General features: G+C 39.8%; 1 protein-coding gene across 1 annotated transcript in view; it reads right to left on the bottom strand.

Annotated features, from left to right (window-relative positions):
- The window catches only part of HS3ST6 (heparan sulfate-glucosamine 3-sulfotransferase 6), a 615,609-nt gene extending 607,410 nt beyond the window's left edge, over positions 1-8,199 (bottom strand). The window contains exon 1 of the mRNA XM_044089108.1: positions 6,477-8,199. Within this exon, the coding sequence (XP_043945043.1) occupies positions 6,477-6,991 (515 nt within the window). The 5' untranslated portion in view covers positions 6,992-8,199. The remainder of the gene's footprint in view (positions 1-6,476) is intronic.
- Between the last annotated feature and the right edge of the window lie 5,799 nt (positions 8,200-13,998).

The raw sequence follows: 13,998 nt of genomic DNA on the forward strand, positions 1-13,998 counted from the left end.
CCGCAATGTCATACATGAAGTAACAGTAAGGAAGAAATATCAGCAATGTCATACATGAAGTAACAGTAAGGAAGACGTATCTGCAATGTCATACATGAAGTAACAGTAAGGAAGTACATGAAGTAACAGTAAGGAAAAAGTATCAGCAATGTCATACATGAAGCAACAATAAGGAAGAAGTATCAGCAATGTCATACATGAAGTAACAGTAAGGAAGAAATATCACCAATGTCATGCATTAAGTAACAGTATGGACGAAATATCACCAATGTCATACACGAAGAAACAGTAAGGAAGAAATATCAGCAATATCATGCATGAAGTAACAGTAAGGAAAAAGTACCCGCAATGTCATACATGAAGTAAAAGTAAGGAAGAAATATCAGCAATGTCATACATGAAGTAACAGTAAGGAAAAAGTATCCGCAATGTCATACATGAAGTAAAAGTAAGGAAGAAATATCAGCAATGTCATACATGAAGTAAAAGTAAGGAAGAAGTATCAGCAATGTCATGCATGAAGTAACAGTAAGGAAGAAATATCAGCAATGTCATGCATGAAGTATCAGTAAGGAAAACGTATCCGCAATGTCATACATGAAGTAAGGAAGAAATATCAGCAATGTCATACATGAAGTAACAGTAACAAAGAAATATCAGCAATGTCATACATGAAGTAACAGTAAGGAAGAAGTATTAGCAATGTCATACATGAAGTAACAGTAAGGAAGAAATATCAGCAAAGTCATACACAAAGTAACAGTAAGGAAGAAATATCAGCAACGTCATGCATGAAGTAACAGTAAGGAAAAGGTATCAGCAATGTCATACATGAAGTAACAGTAAGGAAGAAATATCATCAATGTCATAAATGAAGTAACAGTAAGGAAAAAGTATCAGCAATGTCATACATGAAGTAACAGTAAGGAAGAAGTATCAGCGATGTCATACATGATGTAACAGTAAGGAAGAAATATCAGCAATGTCATGCATGAAGTAACAGTAAGGAAGAAATATCACCAATGTCATACACGAAGTAACAATAAGGAAGAAATATCAGCAATGTCATGCATGAAGTAACAGTATGGAAAAAGTATCCACAATGTCATACATGAAGTAAAAGTAAGGAAGAAATATCAGCAATGTCATACATGAAGGACCAGTAAGGAAGAAGTATTAGCAATGTCATACATGAAGTAACAGTAAGGAAGAAGTATCAGCAATATCATGTATGAAGTAATGGTAAGGAAGAAGTATCAGCAATATCATACATGAAGTAACAGTAAGGAAGAAGTATCAGCAATGTCATACATGAAGTAACAGTAAGGAAGAAGTATCAGCAATGTCATACATGAAGTAACAATAAGGAAGAAGTATCAGCAATGTCATACATGAAGTAACAGTAAGGAAGAAATATCAGCAATGACATGCATGAAGTAACAGTAAGGAAAAAGTATCCGCAATGTCATACATGAAGTAACGGTAAGGAAGAAGTATCAGCAATGTCATACATGAAGTAACAGTAAGGAAGAAGTATCAGCAATGTCATACATGAAGTAACAGTAAGGAAGAAGTATCAGCAATGTCATGCACGAAGTAACAGTAAGGAAGAAGTATCAGCAATGTCATACATGAAGTAACAGTAACAAAGGAGTATCAGCAATGTCATACATGAAGTAACAGTAAGGAAGAAGTATCAGCAATGTCATGCATGAAGGAACAGTAAGGAAGAAGTATCAGCAATGTCATACACAAAGTAACAGTAAGGAAGAAGGATCAGCAATGTCATACACGAAGTAACAGTAAGGATGAAATATCAGTAATGTCATGCATGAAGTAACAGTAAGGAAAAACTATCCGCAATATCATACATGAAGTAAACGTAAGAAAGAGATATCAGCAATGTCATACATGAAGTAACAGTAAGGAAAAAGTATCCGCAGTGTCATACATGAAGTAAAAGTAAGGAAGAAGTATCAGCAATGTCATGCATGAAGTAACAGTAAGGAAGAAGTATCAGCAATGTCATACACAAAGTAACAGTAAGGAAGACGTATCAGCAATGTCATACATGAAGTAACAGTAAGGAAGAAGTATCAGCAATGTCATACACAAAGTAACAGTAAGGAAGAAGTATCAGCAATGTCATACATGAAGTAACAGTAAGAAAGGAATATCAGCAATTTCATGCATGAAGTAACAGTAAGGAAAAAGTATCCGCAATGTCATAAATGAAGTAACAGTAAGGAAGAAATATCAGCAATGTCATACATGAAGTAACAGTAAGGAAGAAGTATCAGCAATGTCCTACATGAAGTAACAGTAAGGAAGAAGTATCAGCAATGTCCTACAGGAAGTAACAGTAAGGAAGTACACGAAGTAACAGTAAGGAAGAAGTATCAGCAATGTCATACATGAAGTAACAGTAAGGAAGAAGTATCAGCAATGTCATACATGAAGTAACAGTAAGGAAGAAATATCACCAATGTCATGCATTAAGTAACTGTATGGACGAAATATCACCAATGTCATACATGAAGTAACAGTAAGGAAGAAATACCAGCAATATCATGCATGAAGTAACAGTAAGGAAAAAGTATCCGCAATGTCATACATGAAGTAAAAGTAAGGAAGAAATATCAGCAATGTCATACATGAAGTAACAGTAAGGAAAAAGTATCCGCAATGTAATACATGAAGTAAAAGTAAGGAAGAAATATCAGCAATGTCATACATGAAGTAAAAGTAAGGAAGTAGTATCAGCAATGTCATGCATGAAGTAACAGTAAGGAAGAATTATCAGCAATGTCACACACAAAGTAACAGTAAGGAAGAAGTATTAGCAATTTCATACACAAAGTAACAGTAAGGAAGAAGTATCAGCAATGTCATACATGAAGTAACAGTAAGGAAGAAGTGTCAGCAATGTCATACACGAAGTAACAGTAAGGAAGAAGTATCAGCAATGTCATACATGAAGTAACAGTAAGGAAGAAATATCAGCAATGTCATGCGTGAAGTAACAGTAAGGAAAAAGTATCCGCAATGTCATACTTGAAGTAAGGAAGAAATATCAGCAATGTCATACATAAAGTAACAGTATGGAAGAAGTACTAGCAATGTCATACATGAAGTAAAAGTAAGGAAGAAGTATCAGCAATGTCATGCATGAAGTAACAGTAAGGAAGAAGTATCAGCAATGTTATACATGAATTAACAGTAACGAAGAAATATCACCAATGTCATACACGAAGTATCAGTAAGGAAGAAGTGTCAGCAAAAATGTCATACATGAAGTGACAGTAAGGAAGAAGTATCACCAATATCATACACGAAGTAACAGTAAGGAAGAAGTGTCAGCAATGTCATACATGAAGTAACAGTAAGGAAGAAATATCACCAATGTCATACACAAAGTAACAGTAAGGAAGAAGTATCAGCAATTTCATGAATGAAGTAACAGTAAGGAAGAAGTATCAGCAATGTCATACATGAAGTAACAGTAAGGAAGAAGTATCAGCAATGTCATACATGAAGTAACAGTAAGGAAGAAGTATCAGTAATGTCATAAATGAAGTAACAGTAAGGATATCATCCTTAAGACCACCGATAAACAAAAGTACTGATAGGTATCAATGAATATTTTACTTGAAAAGGAGAAGTCCTTTCTAATACATAGCTAATGAATCCACTAGAGTTCTTCAGAACAAAACACCACAAAACACTACTGCCTGGAGAAAAAGAACTGCTCAAATCCTTGTAACACGCATTGCCATGGTTGTACAGTAATCAAGGAAATGCACATTTTAAACATACAAAAAAGTATTTTGTAAAGGGAGTGAGTTCTATATCTCCTCATCCACCCATACTATTGTAACTCCAAGGTCGCTGCACCTTGGAGAAAGAGCAATCCCTAAAACAGGAATAAAACCTGCCCTGTGCTTTCACTGGGGTGTTGTCAGGTAGGAGAAGTAAAATCAATATACATTAACCAGATGCACCCGAACATGAACCTTTGCCACCTTCACCTTTTATATGCAACCAGCTGTGACATAAGCAATCTTGTGCTGTGATATTGTGCTTTGCAAACCTCTGTATCTTTAAATGCAGCAACATCCTCTATTGATCGCCGTTTTGTCCACACTCCTCAACTTTAGTCTATGGCTTTAAATTACAAACACTGGGGTTGTTACACCTCCCAGTGTAGTACCTGGGTCCAGCATAATACAATTCAATTTTCATTTGCTCATTTTCTGGATTCTGAAGCCATGTAGGTAAGTCAAAATTCACTTTATTCACACAACTCAATGAAGTACAGTCTTTCTTATTTTATATAATTCTAAACATGCAGTCAGTGTTTTCTAGTTCTTCAGAGACTCTGCTCAATTATGTGATTGTTAAGGGGAAATTTTTACAATTCAAACCACTGGTGTTTTGGTGGGAGTGAGTTGCTGTCTGATTGTATTTTATGTTTTAAATCTAGTGAATATATAAGAGCATTAACCTGCAATGCCATCAGACTATGTAACATTATCTAAGTAAATTGGTTGGGCTAACTTGGTTAGAAAATATAAACAAAAATAAACAGATATGTAAACACTACAAAAATGGAGCTGAGCACCATGTTCACATTCATATAAACACTCTAGAACATCTGAATATTCATCTCAAGTGCAAAACTGCAGACTGCAGAGGTAAAGGTCTGGAATAAATTAAGAAGACACAGCAGCTCCACAAATCTAGTTATGGGTTTATACAGACTCCAAGAACTATTTTTCATAAATAAATGTAACTTTTTATTAACTCCTGATAATTTTTTTTTTTTAATTTGGCAAACCCCAAAATAAGCAAATGTTATAGGTAATGTATTTTGCTTAAGAGACACTCATTGAAGTTTGCTCCCTGGATACCGGTTTGGCCAAAATATATATTCGGCAAAAACAGGTATGCAAACTGAAAAGTTGCTGGGATAAAAAAATTCACTTTTGGAGAGCTGTAATATTCCCAGAATTTGTACACATTATGTATTTGCGCATATTTGCCCATGTATGAGGCATAAAATGAACTCTCTATAAATTAATACCATCTTCTGTTTCTTCCATATTTTGGCATCCACAGCTGTTGTTATGAAGTCAGTGTTCTTAATAAAGGTAGTATTTAAACTATCCTCATTGTGTGAATAATACTGTATTCTGAAAGTAAATCACAGAGTAAGCAATATTAGCAATAATTATGAAAGTGCCAAAAACAAGTCCCTTTGAAAAGGAACTAATAATGCAAAATCTCGTGTGGATTCTTCTCCCACCTGTTTGATGTCTTGGAATTGTATTTTCAGCAGAAAATAAATGTTATAACCATGATGACAAACAATCTTAAAAGGCATATTACTGCACGTACTGCATGAACTTTGTTAAAGTTTTAAATTTTATAGAGAGTTAGCCAACTAGCAGTACAAGTCTTGTGTATAAAACACAGGGGTGGGAGGTGTGTGTGTGTGTGTGTGTGTGTGTGTGTGTGTGTGTGTGTGTGTGTGTGTGTAAAATCAAGCATGACATATTAATAACAAATATTATTCAGAGTGTCTAGTTCTGTAAAGTAGTTCCATGTTACAATGTTTCCTTAACATTTTGCCAGCTACCCTTACAATACGTAGAGTTACACCAGTGTCTGTACCAAACAGGACACTTTCCACCAAAAAGATGGCATTACAGGCTCAGCATGATGCTTTGAAGTGCAGACACTGTCACTCCACCTGTTGGTAATATTGCTTACTTTTAGAGTAATGACTCACCTTGGCATTTAATGGAAAGGAAACCCATTATTAATCCTCAAGGAATTCTTCTGACCATTGAATAATATTAATGATCCTATTAAGTTTGATTAATTATAAATAATCACATTTTATATAAGCTGTGTCTATTTTAGGACTGGAGAAATAGTGAAAATGTGTTACTGTGTATAGGTGTGTAATATGTGTGTGCATGTGTGCGAGTGTGTTTGTATTTGTGCATAAATAAATAAATATATATATATATATATATGATATATATATATATATATATATATATATATATATATATATATATATATAGATATATATGATATATATATGTGTGTGTGTGTGTGTGTGTGTGTGTGTATAAAGTGAGAGTACTGCTTTCCTGACTGATAGTCCAGCATTTTCTGTACTTTTAGTTAAAAGCAAAAATTGACTTTGGATTAACTTCCATTTGTGTTGTATAATATTCTTACTGAAAGTTTGCAGAGCTTAAGTGCAGCCAAGTTTTAAACAATGAATTAAATGTGTGAAATGAATTTATGGTGGAAAGAAATTGCATGGTTTATACTGCAAGTCTTCTGCAAACAGGGGTCTATCTACAACTATCGACCATTGGGACGGAGTAGTTGCAACACTTAGACTGCAGAATGTTAAGCCCACCGAGTTGTATGTAAAGTTTAAACGGAAGTGTGCTTACCTGTACCACTCGAACCCTCTATCGTAAAACCTGTCAAAAAAATGCGGTTCTGCTCCAACAGCTCTAACATCAGGATGGATCCTCAAGAACTCCAGGAGAGCCCTGGTGCCACCTTTCTTCACCCCGATGATGACAGCCTGTGGGAATTTTTTGCTTCCAAAATTGTTGGATACGGACATACTGCTGGTGGAATCCTCCTCCTCTTCTTCCTGTCTGCTGTTTCCATCCCCGGGGCTTATAGGTTCAGGGAACTGGGTGCCAGAGATAGGTAGACGGCTAGATCCTGGGAGTCCCTTGATGACTGGCAACAGGAATTCTTTACCTGTCTGCGGTCGCAATCTTAACTCGCCAGGCTGTTGTCTGAGGTAAAGGGGAGCTGGCAGAGGTTCACAGTGCCCTGTCAGACAGTAGAAAAAATAAGTGAAGAAAAATATCATGGTGAGCAGCAAGGGCACTTTGGGCTGCGACTTCAGAAGTCCTAGACTGGCGCAAGCTCTCGGGGTGCCACATCCCATGGGTTGCAATCCTGGTGGGAGAATAAACTGCGCAAATTGGAAACCATACTACTTATGATTTGGGGGGTTAAAAATTCAGCCCTGGTTTAAATCCGCTGGAAATACCCGGTGGCATTGATTCAGCAAAAGATGGTCTGATCCCCACGAAAGAACTTCCACCTTAGTATTTCAATAAAACAGAAAAAAGTTTTTCATTTTTGTTAGAGACAGGGCAAACAGATGCCTCCTTTTTGTAATGACAACGGCCCAGATATTTACAACTTTTAGAAGACTTCAAAAACATGCGATTCCACAAAGGTCATTTATTGACATGATATCCTAGAGCTTGCATGCATGAGCTTGTAAACATCCCGGTTGTCACTCTTGGAAGTCTTGCTACAGTCTGAGCTCGGCAGTGGTCTATTCATCTTAGATGAGAGGAGTGCGCCTCCTTCCTGTCTGTCCTAATAGGAGCCCTAAAGCGTTACAATGTTACAATGTCAGCCGGTAACACGAGTGCACGCGCTGAAGCAGAGCCCTCGCAGCCATCCTCCAGCTGAGCTGTGCAAGTGTGGTGCAGCGCAAACATGGCACAACACTTGGCATCTCACCAACACTCAGGGGAATAGTAGTGCAACCGCAGGGTAAAAGAAAAAAAAGTCTGCAGAGACTGTTCATTTACAGTAGCAATATACTCATCCATCCACTAGTGCATACCATGGTAGCTCAAAGCTTAATCGTCTTCGTTCTGGCATCTTCTCACCCTCTGGCAGCGGGGGAAGGGAGGTGGCATCAAACAGCAGGCACCAAATGTTGTAAGACGAGCGAGACGTTCCGTCTTGAGACTGACAAAGAGATAAAACAAAGTGTGTGACCAAAGCAGCTGTAAGGAAACTGCGTAGATTGCACACAAAAGTCCCAAGAGGGAGGTTTGCATGCTGTGAAAAGTCGAGCTCCAAACCATGTAGTAGTCTGCAGAAGGTTTTGTTTGCTAAGCAGGGACGCAGTTGCAGAATAAAGTGAAAAAAGTAAGGGTTGTAAAGAAAATTTAAGTCTAAGGACAGAACGATGTAATTTCCTTGAGTTTGTATGGGGTTCTTCCAGACGAAAATATGCTGCAGAGTTTTCTGTGCTCAGCTGGAACAAGACATTTCATTCACAGTGGGAGCTTTGGATGCACAGATGTGCCATAACAACTGGCTGGCAATTTACGATTGCTAAAACCACTGTTACATTTTCTGCCCTATTGCAAGTTGAGCAGAAGACTTGGAACCTGCGGTTTAGGAAATGAAATGCTACTTGCCCCTTGGTAGTTCGTATCAATGTATTAAAACCCGTATGAAATATTCTATTGGATATGCTGCAAGTGTGATAACGTTGCACTCGGGGCTACTGCTTCCAGAAATAGAGTACCCTCACGTCTTACAAATACGGGGATAAACTCAATTTCCACTTTGAACGGAGAGCCGGATCATACAGAAACTTCATTTCCAGGAACACCATTCCTGAGATATCTATGAATGGCTTACACCTGTCCTATGATATCTGTGAATGGCTTACACCTGTCCTAAAATATCTGTGAACGCCTTACACCTGAGCTACCTCATGCGCGTAGTACTTTTGTGGTGCGAGTGTGACATTAATTCATGGGTTCTTAGGTAGGTACTAGGCTATTGCCCCTAGGGCCTATATAAGCATAGCCAAAAAGGTATCCCCCCGGCTTTCGCCACTCAAGAAAATTATTTTCCTGTGCCCCTGTCGAGCAGAGCTAGTTGCATTGCTCTTCTGACCCTTGCCGGGTCACTAACGCTTTTTATAGTACGTTAGCCTGTTGGTATTCTCCCGAGAATCAAAGCTCTCAGCCCGTTAGCAAAAAAAAAAAAAAAAAAAAAAAAAAAAGATCTGGACAAATCTTAAAATAATGGGGTACAACGCTCCAAAAATAGGGACACATTTTAAATATTGTTCACATAAACTTAGAAAGTTGCTAGAATAAAAAGGTCTTGTGATGTCAATGTATTTTCTGAAGGATACGTCTGAAACTCAAATGACTGTCATTATGTAATGAATTTAGTCTTCACTGATTTTGCCACAAAAATCCAGAAAATCACACATTTTATGAGAAAAAGACCAAAAATGTAAGGCAAGAATCTGGACATTGTGTGAAAGTATGTACAGTTGAGAGGTATGCCGAGAATGTATAATATTTGTTTAGCTAAGCATGAGAGTTCGAGCTGCACTGCAGTCTCAATAGCAGCGTGGCTGTTGCGATGCAACGTTCTAGAAGCCCGGCCATCGTTCTTGTATCGACCTAAAACGATCTGTACCTGCCTGGGTACCGTCAGGAGTCATGCTGCAGTAATTAATTTTATCTGAACTACAGTGCCTCCCATAAGATAGTGACCTTGTGTTGTAGAAACGGACTGTATGACCCAGTGGTCCTAGTGTTTTGTTATCTGAAGCTTAGTGGATTTGGTAGAGTCAATCAAACTGGTCTAAGAGGAAGGAAACAGACAAGCAATGATAAAACAGTCTCAACCCCGTGAATGTGCATTTAAGGAATAACATAAACTCAGAGCCCTCCACTGAAGCAGGCTTGGGGTGGTGTATGCAGGCAAGCACTTGTTGCTTAAATGACCCACCTATTCTGGTTAAGGCTTAGCTTAGGATTCCCAAAGTTTAGGATGTGGGAAGATGATGCCAGTCAAGTAACAGGCAACAGCAAGACAGACTAAGATAGGTAAAACCCTGACAATGTAAAGTGACCCTCGGAATATGAAATGTCAGCTCACTGCTGACCTGGGAGATCGTCCACCAGTTGTGCTGAAAGTGAAAAATTACCATCTAGACATAACTGGCCTTATCTCTACATGTAGTTTCATGAACAGAACAAGACTTCTTGATTGGAAATGGCCTGTATCCTACTCTGGAGCATAGCTCTCAACATTCCATGTCCAAAATGAAGAACACTAGCCCTCATAATGTGGAACAAATGGGCAAAATGTGGAACACATACTAATGGCTTACTAACAACTTCAACTAGGAAGGTCATAGGATGGTTAAAATAAGCTGCTTTTACTTATAAAGAAGATCTTTTAATGAATTAATATGATTCACTTCTATTTACAATGGATTTCACTTAAAAAAATTCCTAACACTGAATGTGTGATAGAGTCTTTCAATGTGGAACTTCGAGGAACATGAACTTTTTAAGACCCCAAATGAGGTACGTTCCTCGTAATGAGGTACACTTGAGAGGTATGCTCTGGAGTTGCCTGTCCGGAAAGTTCTGGAAAGATGTGAGGATACTCACAAACTCCCACCTGGATGGCATGCAGGTAGAGTTCACACCGCAAGGGGAGAGAGCTTTTTAAGTATGAATAAAACTTCCTGAATCGAAAGAATGTTTGTACATATGCAAGCAACAGCTGTTTAGAGTATTAGGCTTTTTTTAGAGACAGTTGTTTCCATCCTTGCTTCTGAATGTGTAGTTGTGCTGAGACACTTCATAGGTTCATAGGTTGATACTAGGCTATCTGCCCTAGGGCATTTATAAGCCTAGCCAGAGTGTGTTTGGCTTTTGCCACCCTTTTAGATTAGTTGACTGTGCCTCTGTATAGTAGGTCACAGAAGGTAGCCCTTTTAAGGTTAGTTTACTGTACCTCTGTCAAGCAGGGACACAGAAGAGATCCCAGGGGTAAACTTATGATCTCCCATCCACTCGTCAAGATTTCTCTTGAAGAGGGTCAGTGAGGGGCTCTGCCTAACATGGATTAGGATTTTGTTCGAGAGTGAGGGGAGCCTCTGGGATATGAATCTGTCCCTCTAGCATGTCCTATTTATTTCTGTGCTGAGGTTCAAGTCCCTGGAGCGTGTAGCTCTAAGGGATTTGGATTTCCTAAGGTGAAGCATGTCCATTAATTCTGGGTTGGACATGGCTTTATATGTCAGACACAGATTGCCTCTGAGCAGGCGGTACGCAACTGAGTAGAGCTGGAGTTCCTTTAGCTGAACTGCATAGGACATCTGTTTGAGCCCCTTGATCCTCTTGGTGAGATACTTTTGGGGTCTTTCCAGTTGCTGAAGGTGTCGGGTAAGGTACATCCCAAATGGGGCATTGTACTCAATTATCGACCTGATAAGTGATGAGTAGAGGGGCACAATGACCTCTCTTGATCTATATGTGAACCCTTTCATGATAAGGTGGGCTATATAGAAGGTCTTTCTAACCACTTTGGCAACGTGATTGTCAAAGGAGAGATTACTATCTACTTGGGTCCCCTAAATCCCTAATTACTTCTTCTGTACTTAATGGATTACCACCTATGTGGTAATTTGTGGGCACTTTGTTTTTCCCAAAGGGGATGACTATGCACTTTTTGGCATTTAGATTTAGGCCATGGTTCTGGCACCAGTTATCCATCTCTGTGAGCCCCTTTTGGAGGATGCTTGTGTCAGCCGGAGAGTCGATTACAGCACCCAGTTTGCAGTCATCTGCGAACTTGGTCAGCCATAGTCCACCCGTGTTAGCCTGTACCTCGGAGAAATATATACCAAACAAGAGAGGTCCCAGAACTGAGCCTTGTGGGACACCACTTGTAACTGGTTTAGAGTCTGACATTGGCACCTGCTATTCTGACCATGTGGGTTCTATCCCTGAGCCAGTTTGCAACCCATCTTGTGACATAGGGGTTGATATTTAAGCTGGTGAGCTTATTTATGATGCCCAAGAGGGGTATTGTGTCAAAGGCTTTTGCGAGGTCCAGGTAGGCTGTGTGGACTAGCTTCCCTTCATCTATGGCTTTGGTAACTATTTCAAAGAAGTCGACCAGGTTCAAGAGGCAAGATCTGCCCTTAACGAAGTCGAATTGGGTAGGATCCAGTGTCTGGAGGTTCCCAATGTCTTTGTTTATGATTTCCATGATGATACGCTCCATAGCTTTGCAGACCAGGCTAGTCAGGCTTATAGGGCAATAGTTTCTGGGGTCTGTTGTGGCACCACCTTTGTGGAGTGGGACCACTGTTGCTGTACGCCATTCCTTGGGTACATATCCTGTAGTAAGGCTGAGATTGAACAGTGACTTTATATGAGGGTTTAGTTCTACTTGGAGCTCGTGTAAGACGCAGCCCGGGACACCATCTGGTCCCACTGATGCTGTGTTTTTTGCTTTGGAGAGGGAAGCTCTCACCTGTGCATTTGTGATCTCAGGAAGGCTACATTCTGTTGGGATAGACATTTGCTCTTTTGGGGGGGAAGGGGGAGAGAAGTTTGCACTGAACCTTTCTGCCAGGATGTTGGCAATGTCTGTGGGTTCAGTGTATTTTTTGTCATTTTGCACTAACTCAGAGCATATCTGGGAGTTGCCTCCCAGGTTTCTGACATAACTAAAGAAGGCCTTGTGATTATCTTTAGTGTCTTGTGCAATTTTTCTTTCGAAGCTGGCCTTAGATGATTTTATGAGGGATCGTAGTTTCTTGCTAGTACTGATCAGTGATGCCTTCCCTTTTTGGGATTTTGCTCTGTCATGTAGTAGCTTTCTCCTTCTGTTGTATAGCTTATTTATGGCCGGGGTCCACCAGACAGGTCTCCTGCCTTTGAAGGAGTGAGTCTTGGTTTTATTTGGGATAGCATGCTCCATGCATTCCTGTAGGTGTCCATAGAATGCTTTTGTAAAGGATTCTGCATTTTGGGCCGTATTTTCCACTGGCCCAAGGGCTTTGAAGGATTCCACCTCAGTTTTGAGAAGTGTGAAGTTTGCTTTTGAGAAGTTCTTCACCGTGGTTTCCTTTGCTAAGGGTGGGGATGGAATATGGATGTCCAGTGAGATTTGTTTATGGTCTGATCTTACCAATGAGGGGTATACCTCTGGTGTGGAACATAGAGACCCCTTGTTGGTGATGACTAGATCCAATATGTTTTCCCCTCTTGTGGGAGTGGTGACCAGTTGTTCCATAGCATTTGAGTTTATAAATTTTAGGAACCGTTGGGCGAGGGTGTTTGGGTTTGAGTAGTTTTCCCAATCAATGTTTGGGTAGTTGAAGTCACCCAATATAATAGTGTTTGGAGAGACCTTCATATTCTCCAGTGTTCTCAGGAAAGCCGAGTGAGGTTCCTGTGTTTGGGAGGGTGGTCTGTAGCAGGCTACAAACTGAAAGGCAGTTTTTCCCACTGTTAGTTGCACATGAATGGTCTCCGATGCTTTGTGCAGTGCCACTAACCTGGAGGTGTGGGTATCTTTGATAAATATGGATACTCCCCCTCCTTTTGTGGTTCGGTCCGAGTTTTGGGGCCAGAAAGCATGGTATGAAGTATAACCTGTTAGTGCTGGGGTGCTCTCGGGAGCCTTGAACCAGGTTTCTGTTACTGCTCAGATATCGATATTCTCCATACTGATGAGAGTCTCGAGTGCGTGCATCTTGAGGTTTAGACTTCTGGCGTTGAGCAGCATTACCCTTAGTTTTTTTTTTCTTTATGTTGTCTATGGGGGTGGGTTTGTCTTTTGAGCCTTGCCTAAAAAAGGCACTATGGGGGAGGCAAGAGCCTTTGCCAGTATTTGAAAACACAGGGGTGACAGGTGCAAGCTGTCCCTAGCGAAGCAACATGGCTTGTCGAGCATGTCATCCCAGGCTGACAGACACTGGATCCCCTTTGAATGACACCAATACTTTAGCCAATTGTTAAAATTGATCATTTTGTCTTTATACTGTGCCAATTGTTAAAATTGATCATTTTGTCTTTATACTGTGGCATCATTCTTGGTGAGGGCAAGATGCTACTTAAGGTCAGGGTCATACCGGCCTGGGCTACATGATCAAAGAGCTCCTGTACATCTTTTTTCATGTAGTCCAGGGAGGTACGTCTCAGGTCATTCACACCAGAATGGACAATGACGGAGTCATATTTGTACTTGCTTTGGAGTGACCTGAGTGCTTGTGTTATGTGGCAGATCCTGGCACCTGACAGGCAGATTACAGTAACCTTCTCCTTGTTCAGCCTGGTGAGTGGGACGTCAGTATGTCTGACAATA

Source organism: Protopterus annectens, chromosome 12.part0 (assembly GCF_019279795.1).
Source record: "Protopterus annectens isolate FY-2018-M chromosome 12.part0, PAN1.0, whole genome shotgun sequence".
Classification (NCBI taxonomy): Eukaryota; Metazoa; Chordata; order Ceratodontiformes; family Protopteridae; genus Protopterus; species Protopterus annectens.